The sequence below is a fragment of the Neophocaena asiaeorientalis genome, unplaced genomic scaffold (genome assembly GCF_003031525.2).
Source record: "Neophocaena asiaeorientalis asiaeorientalis breed wild unplaced genomic scaffold, Neophocaena_asiaeorientalis_V1.1 scaffold66, whole genome shotgun sequence".
NCBI classification, from domain to species: domain Eukaryota; kingdom Metazoa; phylum Chordata; class Mammalia; order Artiodactyla; family Phocoenidae; genus Neophocaena; species Neophocaena asiaeorientalis.
The window spans coordinates 873,388-893,992 of NW_020172677.1; the positions used below are offsets into that span (position 1 = coordinate 873,388).

A 20,605-nucleotide genomic window follows, 5' to 3' on the forward strand; every position below is an offset into this window, starting at 1 on the left:
AGCGAAGTGCCTAACGTGTGAGCACCCAGTAAGTATTTGTTGGATGAATTCATTCAACAGCTATTTTTAGAACCCCTACAATATGCCACCTACTGTTCTAAGTGCTTGACATTTTTCTGTGAACGAAACAGAACACAGATCTCTGCCCTCAGAGACTTAGTATTTTAGTGGGGGAGATGGGCAATAAGCAAGACATAGTAAGTGACAGTACAGTACGTTTAAAGGTGATAAGTGCTGTGGAAGAAGAGTTTCTCGGTGAAAACTTAGGATATTCCCCAGTCTCTTCCACTTGTGTGTAAAGTCATTTGCTTTGCAGACCCTTGAAATCTTGGCTTCTAGAGATGAAAGATGAGATCCTGAGCAATCTACCTCTTTAAGGCTCAGCTCCATTATCTGTAAAGTAGAGTAATACCCATATCACAAGATCGGTGTGAGGAATAAAGTAATACAGATTTAATACTGTCTCATCCCTTCCCAGCCACCCACTCTCACCCTATTATTCCAAGGGGAGGACACATACGGTGAAGCATTTTCTCCCTCTCTGAACCCCCAGCATGCTTTAAAACAAAATCAGCCCAACTTTCCTGAAAATACTCAGTATATCCTTACTGAATAAATATGTGGACTAACAAGTGTATGGATAATTTCAGAGCAAACAAACAATCAAAGCTACTTGTCTTCAGAAACAATGCTTTTTAAAAGACAGAGTAGGAAGTCCTCACCTTTCTTTAATAGTTATTTTTCCCTCTTTATCATTTAATTCCATTTTTACAGATCCCTACTGTTAAAGATGGAAGGATCTGCTATCCATTTAGTCTTTCTTACCATATGTAAAAGTAAAATCACAGAGATAATTATTTTATAGGAGGATAGAACATTTATTTAAATGGAAACACTGATCTTCATTTTCATCATGCTGAAGTGTGTGGTTACAAACGATTTTCAATAAAACACTACGTAGAATAAGCAAAAATAAGTTAATACAATGTAAACCTTACATATAGTTTCATCAATTGACAGGTTTAAGAACAGACAAGCCATTTAAGACTTGGGAGCTACATCTAGTAGAAAACTGCAAACACTCAAACCTTATCAACCCCGAGTAAGACACTAAAGAGCTATCAAGACTTCTTCAAACCAATTACACAAATACATTTTTCTTTTTGGTTACAATCCCCTGCTATGCACAAGACGACTGGAATGCTGTAACAATTACACATTTTAAAACGGCAAAAAGCAAAGCAAGGAGATAACATGCCAGCCTTACAGAAGCTGTCTTGAAAGTGCAAACTTTGCATTTTCTCTACCTGCACCACTAGGATAAGTACGGGGACCTCAGACGACACGGCAAGATCGTGAGCATGCTTTCTATATCACACTGGTGGGACATGTACTGGAACCAGGTCTCCATGCCTTCGAAGATTACCTCCCGTTTTAAACAGTGAACAGGCTTCAACTAAATATAGTGCAAATCAAATACCGAGGAGCAAAAACGACAGAATAGAGACCGCCACAGGTCGACCCGCTGCTTCTCCACCTAGCATCAGGCCACACGGGACAGACTGGCACACGGAAGTGACATCTTCTGTCTAGGGTTTGATATGACAGGTGGTGCGGCGGAGCGAGTGCAGGGCCACCATGCAGCAGCCCCGCAGCAACGCCCCGATGTTGTAGATGGGATCTGTTCCCCCCCTCTGAGTACTGAATGCCCACAGCACGGTGGGGACCACGGGGGCCGCCACGGCCAGGAGATCCACCAGGAAACTGCTGCTCCAGTACCGCCCCACGACGCCCCCGCCACACAGCGGGACCAGGCTGTTCAGCCTTTCCTCCGCGGAGCCTGCAAAATCCAGCTCTCTCATGAGGCGGTTCCCACGTGCCTCCGGACCCACCTCGGCGGTCGGGGTCTCCACGGGAGACAAAAGGATGGCGGAGTTTGGATTTCTTGGAGTCAAATCGACCACGATGGCAGAGATGGATTCCAGGAAGCTTTCCATCGAGTCGGCCCTGGACTCATCCTCAGGGGACGTGGAGCTGGAGGGACAGGGGTCCTGGAGCTTGAGCACATGCCGGATGAGCTCGGAGACGGCAGGGCTGTAGGGCACCACGTCGGTCTGCACGGCCTGCTCTGCCACCGCACTGCCCTCTTCCTGACCCTCCAACTCCAGGACCTTTGCCCCAGGGCTGGCACGAAGCAGCTCCAGGTCGCCGGCCTCCACGGCGGCTGTCACCAGCTCATCGAACACATCTGTGCCGTGGCCTGCGCTGTGTTCCCCCAGCAGCTCGCTGTTGGCCCCCGGCTCCTCTGGGGTCAGCGCCTCGGCCGTCGGGCCGGAAGCCGTGCTGAGGGCTAAGCCCTTCTCCGGGGAATCACACGGAAAGTCGAGACACAGCTCGTCCCTCAGAGAGCCACTGTGCGCCATCTCCATGCTCTGAAGTAGAGACTCCAGCTTCTTGTTTTGAATGTTTATGTCCACAAAATATTTCTGAATGCCTTTGTCCTTATCGGCCAAGCTGCTCCTCATTGTTTCGATGACCTGTTTGAGCTGTTGGATCTCCTTCCTGGCTTCCTTGAGGGCCAGCTGGGCCTCCACCCGGTGGCACTCTTCCTCAATCCAGTCCTCCCGCATTCGGGCCAGCTGGGACTTCAGCTCCACGATCTCACTCTCCCTAGAGCCAGAGGAGACAAGCCCTGCTCAGAAAAAGGCCAACTGTGAAGCGGGCAGCAAGCAATTCTGGCGCCCAGCCCAGCCCATGCTCTCCCACCGGAAACATACAGGTTAAATCAGTTTTGAAATTTTATTAGCCCTGAACTGCCCCCTTAACTGTAAAACAGCTAAAATAATAACAGTAACTAGAATCCGAATAAAAAATGCTATTATTGTTTGTTTTTTTTTTCTTTTTGAGTGCCCGCCATATGTCTGGTATTTCACTAAGTACTTTTCAGGCATCATCCTCTATTCGATACAGACAGACCTCGCTTTACTGCACTTTACTTTATCGTGCTTCGCAGACGCTGGTTAGCATTTTTTAGCAATTAAGGTATTTTAAAATTAAGGTTTGTGCACTGTTTTTAGCTATAATGGTACTGTACCCTTAGTAGACTCTAGTGTAGTGAAATAACTTTTATATGTGATGAGAAGTGAAAAAATTCATATGGCTCACTTTATTGCAATATTTGCTTTATTGCAGTGGTCTGGAACTGAACCTGCAACATCTCTGAGGTAGTCCTGTATTTAATATTGGAAATTGTTTTATTGGAGCACATTAGTGTCTCTTAGCTTGCTTTTATCTCCATAGTCTACTCTTTCCTATGTCCACAAAACAACTTGTGGAAGGAAATTCCATATCACTTTTAATTACCTATCAAAGGCAGAAGGCAGACTGATAAGCTTTAGCAGTGCAAAACAGTTCTGATCATATACCAATGATAATTTCTTAAAATTTTATTTAAATCATAAAAAGCTACATGTTGCAAGGACTTTGTGAAATGTTGATCATTCTATCTCCTCTCAGGCAAGATGACACTGGATCCATCCTATGCTGAAGGGAACCTATTTTTTTTTTAGATCCTTCACAGGACCCTATTTCCAGATATTTGTCAAAAAATTCTTCCTTACATATAATTTCTTCATAGTCCGTGTAAATATATGTCCTCATATTCTCAGTGTTTATGAAGACCAGGTAGTCAGGATCCTGACATATTTGAAGAGATGCTGTAAGTATTGCTTCTTTAAGTTTAGGCTTGACTCTTCTCCAGTTTCACTGCCTTCCCATACCTCCCTCCCATGATTATTCAAACCCTCCCATAGATTCCTCAAATCATAAACCAAAGACTTCCAGGGCTTCCCTGGTGGCACAGTGGTTGAGAGTCCGCCTGCCGATGCAGGGGACACGGGTTCGTGCCCTGGTCCAGAAAGATCCCACATGCCGCGGAGCAGCTGGGCCCGTGAGCCATGGCCGCTGAGCCTGCGCGTCCGGAGCCTGTGCTCCGCAACGGGAGAGGCCACAGCAGTGAGAGGCCCGCGTACCGCCAAAAAAAAAAAAAAAAAAAAAAGCTGGACACACCCAGAAAAAGCAGAGGATCCCTTCCAACCCAGGAGGGTTCCCTGGACCCCTGAAACAGCAGGATTATAAAATAGCTCTTTTGAGAGACTGATTTAAGAAATGTGACAAAATTTAAATGAAGTCATTTGTCTTCTTTTCTTGTGTCGGTTCATATTTCATTTTATGGAAAAAGAAAATGTCCTAAACCACAGCGTGCAAGGAACGTGGATTCACCTCTCATGCAGCCGGCGCTCAGACTCCTTGAGCCTGGTCTTCAGGTGTCTCACTGTAACCTCTTTCTGCTGCAGGGGAGTCAAGTACTGCTCTGGACTTGGGGGTTTGACACCATGATTTTCACCACAGGACATGTACCTTCCAGATCGTCTGAAACAATCGAAGTAGCGACATGTTACTTTTTCTATAAAAAGAAAAGTTAAGGCACAGCTAACAGGTTGAGAAGAAATGGCAGCCGTTTGCTGGGACCTTAAACCCCAGCAGCGTGTGACCTCACTTCAGAAGGGGGACAGTAATCCACCTGCCAATCTTAGGACTGTTCAAACTGGGAAGATTGGGGGCGGGGACAGGGGAGAGGGAGATTTTCTGTGGCCTAGGGATGATCTCATATAAAACAATGCACAATTGTCCACGGGCCTGCCTGGCAGTTCAGAGTAACAGGCTATTATGTTAAAGGACAGTGAGTAGGGGCAGGTGGGAGGGCAGGAGGGAGCGAGGTGACCTCACTTCCACACAACGTGCCACTTGCCTAAAGGTCCCGATTGTTGTTAGTTGAATTCAGATTGTTCTGACATCAGTCCCTGGTGTGAGTGTGCTGACTTGGTGGAAACCTTCCTTCTTCTGCAGGGAAAAAGGCTAGTCCAGTCTCACCAGATAGGTTTTGTAAGAGAGGTGCCCAGTGCTCTACAAAACTTCCCTTGCTGGAATCTTGGCCCCTCTTAGGCCTGGCCAAGAGTTACTGCTCTGGGCAGTACTGTGCCCAGTACTGCTTTACACAGTACTGGGCACGACGTGGTGCTCAATAAACATCTGGTGTTTGAATGAATGAGCAAACCCACGAATGGCTCTTCTCTGTTCGGAGGAAAATGCATAGGACCCTCCCACTGCCGCGATGCCATTTTTACTGCCTAGCCAGGAACTCCTCGGACTGCGGGACCTTATTAGAAATGAAACTGTGGCTCGTGTTCTTTCTGCGGCAGCCCTTGAAGGATTAGCTGAGTGTGGGAAAGGAAAGAGAAGTGTTGTATGACAGAATAAGGCAGGGGATCAAGACTTGTATCATTTAAAAAAAAAATTTTTTTAAAAGAGAAGCTTACCAAGTAAGACAAACTAAGAGTCATGAATTGGGAGATAGACGGCACTCACCTCATGACGGGGCTGCAGTCACTTCCCTTGTAGGAGCCGGAGTTGCTGCTACTGGGGGAAGAAGGCGCATAACTGGGATGGATGTTAACGGGACTCAGCTGATTCCTGCACAGCATGGACAGAAGGTCCTTCTCCCGTGGGGAGGGTGGACTGTTGCCAGTCTTGTACGATGAAGCTCCATTGCTCCGCCCGTGGGGACCTCGACTGGGAGAGAAGCATGAAGAATGTTAGAATCCTTGGGGCTGTAGATACCCAAATGCGAACGCTCTGTTCCTTCTTAAAAGCTAGTCACCACTGAGGAAATCCAATCTATAGGGTTGAAAAGGGCAACATAATTATTAGAGCAGTTGGGCTTTATGAGTCGCCTTCTTCCCACCTGCCCGATATTTTCTCTCCTGTGTCACCAGCACAGGCAACCTCTCCCTCTTCTATTCTTTCAAATAGTTTCTGACCATAGATTAAACCCAGCTGCCTGCTAAGAACACAAACCATGTAAAATACTGATTTGGTTTCATTTCGTTCCAGAGGCCATTTTGAAGATGCGGCTTTTGTTCCAGTATACCTGTTTCTGTGTAAAAATATTCAGGTTTGGCTCACGTTGGGTGAGAAAATTAGGGTGCTTCCTTTGGAGGATGGGGGAGAAGGGGTTTGCCCGTAAAGAAGAAGGACAAAACAGGATAAATATAACCCACATAAATGTATCGTCTATAATTTTAACCAATTTTTTTCTTTTTCTTTCCATCCCCAATGACATAGCACAACCTTTATCATTTAACTGCTTAAAATGTTAGCCCCCTTTTTTTCCCTGCCTCTTCTCTTGCCCCTCCAGCAAGGAGGCCGTCCCTGTGGTGAGAGTGGCTTTTCCAATATGGAATCTGAGTATCGCTGGCCTCCTCAAAGCCATTCAGTGATTCCCCGCAGCCTCCAGAATAAAGGCCAGACCCCTTAATACAGCTCACAAGGTCTGGCCCCACCACCCCATCCAACGCACCCTCTGCTGTTCCTCCCCCTGCATTCCAGACGATGTACAGTTTCCTGATGGTCCACGCTCTCCATCATCTTTTTATTATTCTCTCTGCCTAGAATTGTTCTTCTGCTCCTACCCTGAGCCTCTGGGTACCTCCTACTTCAAGACTGACGGGAACCTACTCCAAGCAGCCTCCTCTGGACCGCTCCCTCCCTCGGCCAGTGTAGGAGCTGCTCGCCGGTGCTTTCCAACACCCTGTGCAGGCTTCACCGTGGAGATGATCACAGTGCGTCAGCACAGCACGTCGGTCTGTCTTTTCCACTAGACTAGGGCATCCTGAGGGCAGAAACACAGCCTGTGCTTTTACATCCCCATTACCTCCTGGCACATGCTAGGTTCTTCCTAAATGACTGCTAAGGGAACAAACTGGGTTGAAGTCCTGGCACTGCCACTTACTAGGAACTTAGGCAAGTAAGCCACTTAATATTGGGGGTATATGATAACTTTCACAAAGCTGATGTGCAAATAAATCAAAGAGTGGATGTTGAGTACATTGGACAAGCTGTTAAGGGCAATTCAACTGCAGGGTACTGTTTCTGGATAAACTGTCTGAACTTCCCTGTTAATCTAGTTCCATTAAATTTGATACCCCGGAGTGTAAGGAAGCATCTAGAGAATGTTGAAATTACTTTAAATAGGGTAGCACGTCTATGTCAGGAATATATCTTGCTGACATGACAAGGAAACCAAAGGGAACAAGATACTTTTCATATAGCAGGACTTATTTTTGTCAATCCCTCTTTGCAATTTTGATTACAACTGTATCCAACGGACACATCTCACTGAGAAACATGAGTGAATGTGAGTATGAGTGTGTGTGTGGGTCTACTTGGCTCCAAAATCACAATTACTTACTTAAAATCGAATACAATTTGAACTAGCAGTCAACCCAGTAAATCACATATAAATGAAACATCACCAAATTCTAAACTTAAAAAGTTCTTTCCTTTTGAAATCATCCACATGGACTCTGCCTCCTTTTTTGTGTGTAGAGGACATTTTATATGGAACAGATGGGCTGGTGGCTTTGTGACAAAGCAACTTCAGCAGTTCTTTGGTGGGTGTTGGGCAGAAAAGAATATGTACTCTGGCTTGGATGTGCCTCTCTATGCTTCACTTCTGTTGGCCTGACTATTTCTTAATGTGGCTATGAGAAAGATGGAGAGTCAACCATTACAAGTTAGGAGAAAGAGTAAGGAGCTATCCCTCATGTGGACCTGGGGAATTCTATTCTGAGTTAACCTTTGCTGAGAACCTTCTGTGACCCAAGCCTTGTTGCAGGTGCTCTATGAACATTGTTTCACTTAATTTTGACCATCATGGCAATGAGGCTTATGGCAATAAGACTGGTACAATGATCATTTCCCTTTTATATTATGTGAAGTACAGGCAGTACTCAGTTATGTGAAATAACTGAGGCTCAGGGGGAAAAACAACTGGTTCAAGAACTCACAGCTCCACTGGGATTTAAATCCAGGTCTCAACTCTACAGAAATGTCTCCAGCTTTATACAAATGGAATATATTGTTTGGGTCTTGTAAACAGGTATATTAGGTACTGGCTAGGTATGTGGTTATTACCTGAAGAATTTACCACCGACTTCTTTAGTTTGATGCATGCACTAAGATGCACGATTAGTGACATACAAATTAAATGAGATGACGATTTTGTAAGAACTCATCTGCTGTACAGAAAAGAGCAAAAACTCTTCAAACTATCAAACATTACTAAGGTATAATTGAGTCTTGAAATATATTTCAGGAAATGAGTTATTAGGCTGTTTGTAATAGCTAACTTTAAAAAAAGAAACTACATGCTTTAAATTATCAGTTCTGTTACTTACTTTTAGTTTAGTTCGAATGCTAACATATGTGGGTACAAACTCATTGTGGATGATAATAAAAAACATTTGCAACGGAGAAGACAGGATTCCATGTTTGTCAAAGCCGTGCACAGGCAAATCTGACGCTACCTTCCTAGCTCCCCCCAAATCCCTTGGTCTGATGGACAAAAGAATGCAGCCCACAGAGAGGAGATAGAATTCTGGTACCCCGCCCCCTTCCTGCAAATCTTCCTGCAAAACTGGAAAGTGAGAGAAAGGGAAAGGTGAAGGAGGGATCCTCAGAAGGCGCCCAGGTGATTCTGTATTCTCCAGGCATTGCCCTTTCCTTCAGGTAACATCCTCACCCTCACCGTCACCACCACCATCACCATCACCATGCTCACCAGCACTATTATGGGCTGAATGGTGTCCTCCCCAAATTCGCAGGTGGAAGCCCTAACCCCCAGTACCTAAGAATGGAAACGGGGCTTTAAAAAAGGTATTTATGCTAAAATGAGGCCCTTAGGATGGGCCCTAATCCCAATTTGACTAGTGCCCTTATAGGAAGAGGAAATTTGGACACAGACAGGCACAGAGAAAAGACTAGGTGAGGAAACAGGGACAACACAGCCATCTACAAGCCAAGGAGCAAGGCCTCCACAGAAGCCAGTCCTGCTGACACCTTGATCTTGGACCTCTAGCTTCCAGAATTGTGAGAAAGTACATTTCTGTTGTTTAACCCCCCCCCCCTCAGTCTACGGTATTTTGTTATAACAGCCTGAGCAAACTAATACGATCATATTCACCACCACCACCACCATCAGCGGCAACAGCGGCAGCATCTTGCCCATTAGTATTTATCACTATTGACTAAAACGAGCATGTAATGGCTCTTTTCCTGAGTTCTGGGCACCGTGTTAAGCATTCATATCTATCAGTTCATTTAAATCAGTGAGGTAGATGCCATTATTACCCCATTTTCCAGAACAGGAAACTGAGGCTCAGGGCCCTGTGTCTTGCACCTAATAAGCAATGGATGCTGAACTCAAGTCCAGGTCCATCTGACTCCAAATCCCGAGCTTTTTTTTTTTTCTTCTTCTTACTTCTCTCTGCCTCTGATTAAGATTAGAGTTTTAGCTTTGTTGTTGTTGTTTTTAAATTAATTTATTTTTGGCTGCATTGGGTCTTCATTGCTGTGCATGGGCTTTCTCTAGTTGCGGCGAGCGGGGGCTACTCTTCGTAGTGCGTGGGTCTTTCATTGCATTGGCTTCTCTTGTTGCAGAGCACGGGCTCTAGGTGTGCAGGTTTCAGTAGTTGTGGCACGCGGACTCTAGAGCACAGGCTCAGTAGTTGTGGCGCACGGGCTTAGTTGCTCCGTGGCATGTGGGATCTTCCTGGACCAGGGCTCGAACCCGCGTCCCCTGCATTGGCAGGCGGATTTTAACCATTGCGCCACCAGGGAAGCCTTAGGGTTCTAGTTTAAGAAAGAGAACGCCTCAGAAATATCAGCAGAGTTGGCCTTCTCTAAGAGATGGTTTGTAAATCTTTTAAGTTTTGTTTTTAAAATTGCCTGTCAAAAACATTCCTTCCAACTACCTCTGTCCTTCATTCCCCCCACCCCTTCACCACATGTTCCTGCTAGCCTTCCTCCCAGGATCTAATTCTCCACAAAGAAAATGCATTTACTACAGGAGGAACCAGCCAATTAAAAGGATCATGAAAAAAAAAAAAAAAAGGATCATGAGTTATTTTAAAGTTTTGCATGGTACCCGGCCCATCTAGAGGAGCTATCCTCAAGGCATGGTCCTGTAGAACACACAGATTACGTGAAACACCTGAGATGCTCCAGACCAGATATCTACTGATGGTGCTCTGTGCCTGGGTCAGATAAAAAAAGTGAACATAACGGACAGAACATTTGCCTATTTCAATTTTCTATTATGCATATATTAGTCTATGAAGCATATATCTGATTTGCACATAATTATATTTAACAACTTTATGTTTAACACATCAATTTTTCATCACTGAGAGAATTCATGGATTCCAGACTAGAATATTTTCTCTAAGTCACTCAGTATAACTGACATCACCTTGGAATTTAACCACAAACACAAATTCCTTTGAAATGCTTAACAAAATTGGCTTGCTCTTCAGGCCGTTTCTTTTTTCTTTTGCCTCTCTGTTCTTTGAGGCCTTGTACCAATGGGTATGTGCTAATTTCTTGAATGGGTGAGATAAATGGCTTATTCTCAGAGCAAGCCACGTCTGATTTGTACAGAGAATGTTTATAGTTACATCCTGTGATCCCAGAGGCACTTTATTTCCAAAATAAATGGTATTTATCGATTCTGAAGAACAATTGTGCTTCTTCACTGTGGACTTCACTCTTTAGTTACAAGTTTGTCTGGCTTCAGCTTTAACAATAAAACTCTGCACTGGGGATCTCAGGTCCCTTTATAAGTATCAGCCATATCTTCTGCTTACCTAAGAGAAGTGGGAAACATTTGTTTGCTCAGTCCTGGAAATGCAAGCTTTTAGAAACTAAACAGCTTTTCTCCAGCAAGGAACCTTAAAAATCATGTAGCCCAATCTCCTTTTTACACATTTGGACACTGCGGCCCAGGACAGTCAAGTGACAGTCACCCCTGTGTCGTGTGGCTCACTCCATCGCTTTGTTCAGGCCCCTGCCCAGAGCTCACCTCATCACAGAGTCTCCAGGAACCAGCCTATCTAGAATATACCAAACATCCTATTACCCTCCATATCCTTTCCCTGTATTTAAAAATATATCTATTATTTAAATGCATTTATTATCCTTCTTTCTCTACTAGAGTGAAAATAGTTTTTCATAAGTTTTGTTTACTGCCATATCTCTAGAAACTGCCTCACAGTAGATGCTCAATAAATACGTATTGAATGAATAAATGAAGCCACTGACGGCAGCAGAGGATCCTGGGGCTGACTAGCTGTCCCGCCAAACGTGAACAGTGGCTCCCATTTCCCTCACAGACCTTCTCTCCCCCAGTCCAAACAGCACCAATGGCGAACACCTGCTCATGTTTCAAGCAATGACCTCGCACTTTACCTGAATTAACTAATTTAACCCTAACAATAAACCCTACCAGGCGGCTATGACTGTAGCCCTATTTTCCAGGTGAGAAAACTGAGGTGTAGAGAAGTTGAGCAACTTGCTCAGGGCCACACAGCCTGTAGATGGTGGAGCTGGCATTCAAACCAAGGTAGCCTGGCTCCAGAGCCCTCACACTTAGCTATTCTGTTCTACTGCCTCTTTCGGTGGGTAGGGGGCACCCAGGCCTATGAACTCCAAACTTTCTTCACCCCTTCCCCACGTGAACGTTGGAGGTGGCCAGAGGGTCACTATGCTTCTTTCACAAAGACGAAAAAAGGAAGCTCAGCTAGAGGAAAGAAAGGGTGAAGTGAGAGACTTTGCAGCTAAGAGGACAGATTCATGAAGGGGCGGCAGGGTGGGAAGTGGGAGCCGACTAGCCTGATCCTCAGATGAGCACACAGGTGGGTAAGGGAAGGAGAAAGATGGGAGGGAAGGCGCCAGGGCTGCACGAGAGGGCGTCGCGGGCGGAGGAACACAGGGCAACCACGTCGTGACCAAGGTAGGTGAGGCTGGGAAAAGTACCAACTGTGAAAACCAGCCAAGCGAAAAGCACTCACTGAATAAGCACAAAATCGGAACGCACAGTAATCCAGGTGGTTCTAGAGAAACATAAAGTACAGGTCAGTCGCCCGCGTAACGCGTCTTAACAATTACAGAGCAGGGGGCAGGAGGCGGGCCTACTTGCGTGAGAAAGAGGACCGCTTGCTTCCCGCAGCAGACATGTGGACCTCAGGCGCCGAGATGCTGCCCGTGCTGCTCGAGGAGCTAAAATCGGCTTCGCTACCTGAAAAACAAAGGGGGAGAGAAGCATGAAGGAAATGAAACCCGAGAACACGCGGGCCAGTTCCCTGCCCTCCGACGTCCCTGGCTCCCCGCGTTTGCACACGGACTCGGCAAGTGGCCGGGTTCCAGCGCTCCCAGGCTCCCAGCGTTTTCCGCAAAGCAGACGAGAGAAGGCGCAGGCATGAGGGCGTCGTTTCATAAGCACATCTTGGGAGCACAGTGAGGCAGGTTTCATAGATGCCGGCTTCCTGCAGAGGAGCAGCGGTGACCCGGGTCGGCCCCAGTGCCCGCCTCTCCCTGTGCGCCAGCACTCCCGGGAACATCAACGTGCCGGCCCCAACGTTCAGCAGAATGAAAAGTCTGCTCGTCACCCCCAAAGAAGTTTTTCCCAGAGAGTTTATCTTTAGGCTTTGTAGTCGTCTAGCCGTACTTGAGTTTGGCACGTTAGGGTCTGGAGATAAGCAACCGTCTAGAAGCTGTCATGGGGAAAGTCTGGGCTGCAGACAACTGCTCCAACCGGCGCTGATTATCCACCTTCTCTGGCTGCAGCTGCAGTTTTTCTATGAAGAACAGAACCTTAACAAATAGCAGGAGCCGAACATTTCCAAAGAGAGTGAAAACAGTTCACAGTGACAGTGACAGAAGCTGTGAATGAAACTGAAATTTGAATAGTTTTGGGGGTGAGTGGAGGGGTTTATTAGTTTACAAATATCACGTTACATTTGAGCACAGACTAGAGTTCAGTGTGTAATTGGAAACATGCTGTGTGGTAGAATAACTAATATAAATTCACTTTGAACAAAAAAAATACATAGTTCTGAAATAGTAATAATGAAAACATTCCATGGATTGCCTGGGGAACCGCAGGGGCCATGGAAGAGGTAACAGAACAACAGGAAGAAGAGAACCAGGATTTTTTTTTTTTAAAGAAGAAATTCCAGATGTTTTTGGAAAAATCAATCTGATAGGTACACAATTTTATTTGACCTTGTTTCTCAACTCCTATGCCACAATTTGTGACTCTTCTGGTCTAAAACCCAGAGCCAGGTCACATTTCTGAGTTGAGGAAAATATGAATAATCTAAATCCCTTGCATTTCTAACAAGCAGTGATCAGTAATCATCATTTATTGATGATCGCAAGTCTTTACTGAGAGCACACCAGGTTCCAGGCCCTGTTCAAAATTCTTTCTATACTTTGTATCTGTTAATCTTGACAGCTTTGTAAGGCAGATATTAATCTCACTCTTCTACTATTGAGGAAACCAAAGCTGATTTACTTGTCCAAGACTTGTGGGTGATGAATCCTGTCCAAGACCAAATCCCAAAATACCCCTGTGATAACATGTCCTCAGGAAGGCAGTGGTTAGAAGCAGGGCAGGAGAGGTTCCTCTATACACTGCCATCTCCCCCACAGTCAAGATGAGCCATAGGGACAAGATGCAGCCAGACCAGCCCACTGGCGGACAGGTGCTCTCACTAATGGGGTGTTTTAGTGTTGCTGGAGGGGAATGTCAATGACAGCAAGGCAAAGAGAGAGAAAAATCCCTTCCCTGGTTTCTAGGACCTCTCAGGAAGGTCAGCCTCTTCTGGGAAATAGATCAAGAAGGACCCCTTAGTGCAGATGACAGCAGTGAATCCCAACTCCCGCAGAATTCTGGGAGGATTAAGGTAGCGATTTATCAGAACTGGGACTGGCTATTCCTTCTGGATTTCAGAGACTTTTGTCTAATGATGTAATGAACTCCCAGAAGCTCCCTGAACCTAATTAGTTGCCTCTGAGTAATGTGCTGGCTAACCTGTAGTATTTAACAGTCTCAAGGACTCATGATTGGTAGTGCTATCCAGGAACACACTAGTCCTGACAGCCTAATTCAACCAGCCTTGTCTGCTAGTCCATTACCAGGCTGGTTATTAAATGATAGAGGTGGACAGTTTTCAAAAATAGATCCTATGGTTGCAGCCACCAGGTGTAAGATATTATCTTCTAATGTAAAATTATTACTCCGAAACACCCAATTTTCACTCTTTAAAAGGTATGCAGAAAACCATCAATTACAATTTAACTGCCTGCATAAAAACGGAAATTCTATAACAGAAACAGACAATTGCTGAAAATCCACTGTTACCTCACGATGGCTCTGATCTGCAGTAATTATGTACCCTGAACTGAAGGGACAACTTTCTTCTAAACTTTATTGCTCCTGGCACTCAATATATTGACTCTTTACTGTTTGAGTACTATGATAGTGAAAAATGTATATGCTACTTAACTAGTTCTGTTTATGATTTTTAAAAATATAAACTATTTCCAGTTTGCTTATTTCCATGTAAAGTCAATGCACTCTTTTTAAGGGATACACAGAAAAGGCAATTTTACTGTGTGATCTGAATATATTCTCCCCATTTACTAAGAAAACTCAGAATAAGGCTGGAGGCCTGAAAACGTCTTATTTATCTATTATCTGGCAACAAAGACACCGGGAGTGAGAGGCACTCCTTAATGCATTTCCTTTAAACAGTGTATGCAACTAGGTGATTGCCATGGGTGCTGTATGTAGTTCAGTGCTTTTTGGGTTACTAGAATCATACAAAGAGAGTTCCTAACCTAAAAACATAGGCCCTGAGTCAGACAGCCCAGGTTCAAATCCCACCTCTACTGCTTGCTAGATGGAAGACGTAGGCACATTACTTCACCTCTCTCTGCCTCAATTTCTTAATCTGTGAAATGGAGATTGAGGATCATAGCACCTGCCTCGTAGGGTTATTGTAAGCAATGAATATCTATCTGCCATCTTAGAAAAACACCTGATCTGTTGTAAGCTCTCAATAAATGTTAGCTGTTATTATTATTCTGCAGGGGTTAAAAAGACAACTTTTATTATACTATACATCTCCTTTGTGGAAAATTTAGAAAATAGCAACGATGCAGAGGGAAAAATATAGTCTATAATTCCATCACCAAAAAATAACCTTTTGGCATGTAACTATTCAGCATTCATATTTAATACATTATTATGTAACCTAATTGTTTTTCTTTTAATATGTGAATATCTTTAAAACATGGCACATTTTGTTTTATTAAATCAATGAATATGTAGGCTATGTCCAATTTTTCTATCATTAGAAGCAAAAACTATGTGCCAGAAACCATCCTGAGCATCTTTTACATATTAATTCATTTATTTCTCATGACAGGACAGACCCTATAAGGTAGGGACAGCTAAGGCAGAGAAGTTGAGTGACGCTCACCAGGTGTCACAACTAATAAGAAGTAGAGCCAAGAGGGAAACCAGGCCGTCTGACCCCAGGGTCCATGCTTTTTCTTTTTTTTTTTTTTAAATTATATCTTTTTTTAAAGTTAATTAATTATTTTTGGCTGCATTGGGTCTTAGTTGCTGCGCGCGGGCTTTCTCTAGTTGCGGCGAGCGGGGGCTACTCTTCGTTGCGGTGCACGGGTTTCTCGTCGCAGTGGCTTCTCTTATTGTGGACCACAGGCTCTAGGTGCACGGGCTTCAGTAGTTGTGGCTCGCAGGCTCTAGAGCGCAGGCTCAGTAGTTGTAGCTCACAGGCTTAGTTGCTCCTCGGCATGTGGGATCTTCCCGGACCAGGGCTTGAACCCGTGTCCCCTGCATTGGCAGGCGGATTCTTAACCACTGCGCCATCAGGGAAGCCCAGGGTCCATGCTCTTAAACACGGGCTTAATGGCTATCCTTGGGCATACAAATTTACATCCTTATTTCCTTAGAATAAATTCCTAAAAGTAGAATATTAAAGCCATAGTATATACTCATTTTAAGACTTTTAGTATATATTCCATAGGGATTTTTTGGATGGCATCAGCCAAAAGCAGTTTTGGTGGACAAGGAAGTGTTTGCCCCCATCTGCCCGTGTGTAGACACCTGATTGGTAAATCTCTGATGCCGCAGGGAATACTTCGACAAAGCACAGGAAATAGTATTTGGCCACTGAAGAGCTGTGCTTGAAAAGCTGAAGGGAATTTAAAAATATGCATATCCAAGTTGTCCTCATCAACACTGTCTCCAACCAGCTGCTGGGGTTGGCGGAGCAGGGTTCCAGGACTAAACAGGGAGGATGCACTTGATGACCTTTAAGATAGTTGTGATGCCGATGTCCTGGTGATTACACACCCTGCAGCGGCCTTTCCAACTATCAGGGAGCTACGTTTTTTGTTCAGTGGTACTGCTGGATCCTCTTGAGAGGCTTTACTTTTATTCATAACCTTAGGGTAATAAGCATTCTGTGCATGTGATGGTAAGGCCGGGAATTAGAGAAGGAAGGGTAAATGGAAACAAAAAGAATGTGGGCAAAGACTGATAACTAGATGTAGTTTTTAAAAACACTGCCTGTGATTCAGTTTCTTAGGACGTTATTATTTTTGCCTCCTTTCAGGAGACTGTGGATTCCTCATACATCAGAACATCACAGGCCTCTGAGAACAGAGCCATCCTGACGTCTACGAAGCTGTATTAAGCCATCCTAAACCACTGCTTTAAGCAGCCCCAAACCTTCCTTTATCCTTTGTCACCACAAAGCTATCAAATTAATTCAGGTTGGCTACTTATATCCCCAACTCAAATAGAAGCAGCAAATTAAAACAAAAACAAAACAAAACAGTCCCCCATCAATTCATCCTCCTATCCCCCATCCCCCCCCCCCACAGCTACACAGATCTTTTATTTAAAGGTCTCTAGGGAGGAGAGAGAAGCCATTTTCACTGCAAGCAAGCAGCACTATGAAGGAGCAGCTGCAGCAGTGGACACATGTAATTACAGAAGGAGCTACTCCAAGTATGTTCAGTAGCACTGACTCTTAGCTGCAGAGTTTGCGCGCCCAGCCAAGGAATCCAAAAAATGCTTCACAGGGGATTCCCTGGTGACGCAGTGGTTGAGGGTCTGCCTGCCGATGCAGGGGACACGGGTTCGAGTCCTGGTTCGGGAGGATCCCACATGCCGCGGAGCGAATGAGCCCGTGCGCCACAACTACTGAGCCTGCGCGTCTGGAGCTTGTGCTCCGCAACAAGAGAGGCCGCGATAGTGGGAGGCCTGCGCACTGCGATGAAGAGTGGCCCCCGCTTGCCACAACTGGAGAAAGCCCTCGCACAGAAACAAATACCCAACACAGCAAAAATTAAAAAAAAATTAAAAAAGTAAAATGCCAATGTTATATATAAAAAAAAAAATGCTTCACAGCCTAAAGAGGATTTTCGTTTTAGCTTTCGCAAACTATTCCCAGAACCCCCATAGGTGTTTATCTCAGAAAAAAAACATATATATATATATGTGTGTGTGTGTGTGTTTTCTTGCATATCAGAACATGTCTTTCTGAAAAATTGTAAATACCATTTCCATTTTATTGTAATTTCAGAAAAGATTTATCTTCATTCTGATTGATGTCCGTATGGAGCTGCCATCCAGTTAAAAGCATATATGTAGGGCTTCCCTGGTGGCGCAGTGGTTGAGAGTCCGCCTGCCGATGCGGGGGACACGGGTTCATGCCCTGGTCCGGGAAGATCCCACATGCCGCGGAGCGGCTGGGCCCGTGAGCCATGGCCGCTGAGCCTGCGCGTCCGGAGCCTGTGCTCCGCAACGGGAGAGGCCACAGCAGTGAGAGGCCAGCGTACCGCAAAAAAAAAAAAAAAAAAAGTGATTCAAACTGCCACGAGGGCACGACTCTCTCTCTGAGCTCGTCTGTGTGTCTATCCACACATACTGCACTTCTTTTTTCTCCTAATAAATACTTTACTTGTTTCACTACTTTCTGTCTTTGTGGGAATTCTTTTTCTGCAAAGCCATAGGGCCAGGGCCTTGTCACTGACCACTGGTCTAGTGGCTAGGATTTGGTGCTCTCACCATTGTGACCCGATCTCAATCACTGGCTGGGAACTGAAACCCTGCTTCAAGCCGCTGCAGGCCCAGGCCACCCAAAATCATATTAAATCAGCAAAAAAAAAACCAACAAAAAAAAAAAACCCACAGAAAAATGGGCAAAGGACATGAACAGGCAGATGGCAAAGAAAGAAAAATAAACAACCAATGTACCTGAAAAGCCATACAATCTCACTTATAAAATTAAAAATGTAAATGAAAAAAAGATTTTTTTCATCAGATTGGCAAAAAAAGAAAATCAAAGTTTGATAACACTGGTCTGTTAAGGGTTTGGGGCAAAACACTGATAAGATTTAGCGAGAGTGTGAAGTGGTGCCATGTACATAAAAAAGAAAACTATACTGCGAGGAACTTATCCTGCACATAAGCGTTCAAAAAGACAAGTAACTTGTCCTTCAATACTGACTGGTTAAGTCAGGTGGTACAGCAACCTAAGAGGATACTCTGCAATCATGAAAAGGGGTGACGCGAACCTGTGTGTGCTGAAGTGAAAAGATCCGGGAGACCTGTTTGTTATTAGACAAGAAAAACAAGATGCATAAGAGTGGGTGTGGCATGCTTGCTTCTGTGTAAACAATTCTTTAAATAATAAATAACTTGCTACATGCACAGAACATTTTTCTTGAGGGACAAAATAGAGATTTGTTAATAATGGTTTCCCTTGAAAATAGGACAGTGAAGATATAAAGAGACTCTTCATTTTATAACTTCCTGAGCCATTTGGCTTTTCTAACCATGTGCTTATATTACCCTTGTTATAAAAATTATAAACAGGGGTACAGTGCAATTATGGACAATTGATTTTTTTCTTTTTTCCTTAAAAAAATCTAAAAATTTTAAAGGAAAATCATTATATAATAAAAGTAATCATGGACTTCCCTGGTGGTGCAGTGGTTAAGAATCCACCTGCCAATGCAGGGGACACGGGTTTGAGCCCTGGTCTGGGAAGATTCCACTTGCCGTGGAGCAACTAAGCCTGTGCGTCACAACTACTGAAGCACCTAGAATCCGTGCTCTTCAACAAAAGAAGCCATCGCAGTGAGAAGCCTGTGCGCCACAACGAAGAGTAGCCCCTGCTCGCCACAACTAGAGAAAGCCCGTTTGCAGCAACGAAGACCCAACACAGCCAAAAATAAATAAATTTAAAAAATAAAAATAAAAGTGATCACACCACATAGTGCAGTATTAAGAGGGCTTTGGAGTCAAGCCACTTGGGTTTGAATCATGGCTCTTCTACTAATTCTCTGGAGCTTTGAGCAAGTTGTTTACCCTCTCCCTGCCTCAGTTTCTTCATCTGTAAAATAGGGATGAAGATATTAATAGCGGGTATTGCTAAGGGACTGTGGGGATTAGGCGAAACATACAAAGAAATTAGAACAGTGTCTGGCGCATAGCAACCACTCAATATATGTTAGCTTTTATTATTTCTAACTAGAATTACTGGTACAGTGGCTTGAGGTCCAGAAAACCTTTCCCTTGAAAAGCCCCACAATAGGAAATGCCTTATCTCACTCAAGTCAGGCATTTTTATAGTCACTCTTTACAAAAGGTGGTCTTCCCTCAGTGGAGAGCATGTTTCTATTTTTAACCGTGTGTGTGTGTGTGTGTGTGTGTGTGTGTGTGTGTGTGTGCGCGCGCGCGTACATAATAGAGTATGTATAAAGATCCATGGTTCTAAAACAAACTCCCCATGGATGCCTCCAAACATCTCTAGAGTTTCCCCTGGGTTAATGCACACAGGTTTGCAGCTCAAGTCTTGACAAGGCCAGTCCCCAGAGGAAGGGAGGGAGGGAGCATGGAAGAGGAGGCACAAGAGGGCCGTAAGGTCAAAGACAGCTCCATCATGGTCACTCCTTTATCTCGGCCCAGCTCAGCCACCTGTCCTTGGCAGAAATACAGACAGTCTCTACCTGCCGACCAAGAAAAGTAGATGAAAGAACTGATAAGCAAAGAGGGTGGAAAGAAACTTCAAGAGGGAAGGAGGAAGTGAATGTTTCTGAGCAAGGCGAAAAGCCTATTAATCTCCCTCAGGGACTCAGGATCTAACTAGTCTCCTTCTGCCTCACTCCCCAGGAAAATTAAGACTGCACTGGCCAAGCTCGGCAGAGTACAGGAAGGGAGAATGGGTGCTGTTTGGCTTCATGAATGACTGCCCAGCTTCCCTGGGCCTCCTCTCGTCATTCGTAATAAATAAATAAGCGACCGTGTCAATTCACCAGAGATGGCCAAGAGGGGAACGCTAGAGAAGAGAGCAATCAATTCAACCCAAGGCCCATCGGATGCTTCTGGGATCCTCCAGCACCGCTGCCAGGCATAACTCAGCATCACCAGAAGGGGGCGCCATTCTGCAAGTTCACACACCAACAAGCTCTACCCAAAGAAGGCTCTACAAAGCCTGGCTACACTTCTCACTAGCCATGTGCTCTTGGCCAAGTGTTTTTAACCACTCTAACCCTTAGTTTCCTTATTTATGTATATATACATATATATATATATATATATATA

The 20,605-nt window shown here is 44.7% G+C and overlaps 1 protein-coding gene across 4 annotated transcripts in view; it reads right to left on the reverse strand.

Annotated features, from left to right (window-relative positions):
* Nucleotides 1-857: 857 nt before the first annotated feature.
* SYBU (syntabulin) overlaps nt 858-20,605 on the reverse strand; it is a 71,541-nt gene continuing 51,793 nt past the window's right edge. For all 4 annotated transcript variants that reach the window (XM_024739732.1, XM_024739730.1, XM_024739733.1 and 1 more), the window contains 4 exons: nt 12,091-12,193; nt 5,428-5,631; nt 4,282-4,431; nt 858-2,670 (listed from right to left, as the gene is read on the reverse strand). In XM_024739732.1, the coding sequence (XP_024595500.1) occupies nt 1,590-2,670; nt 4,282-4,431; nt 5,428-5,631; nt 12,091-12,193 (1,538 nt within the window). In that variant the 3' untranslated portion in view covers nt 858-1,589. The remainder of the gene's footprint in view (nt 2,671-4,281; nt 4,432-5,427; nt 5,632-12,090; nt 12,194-20,605) is intronic.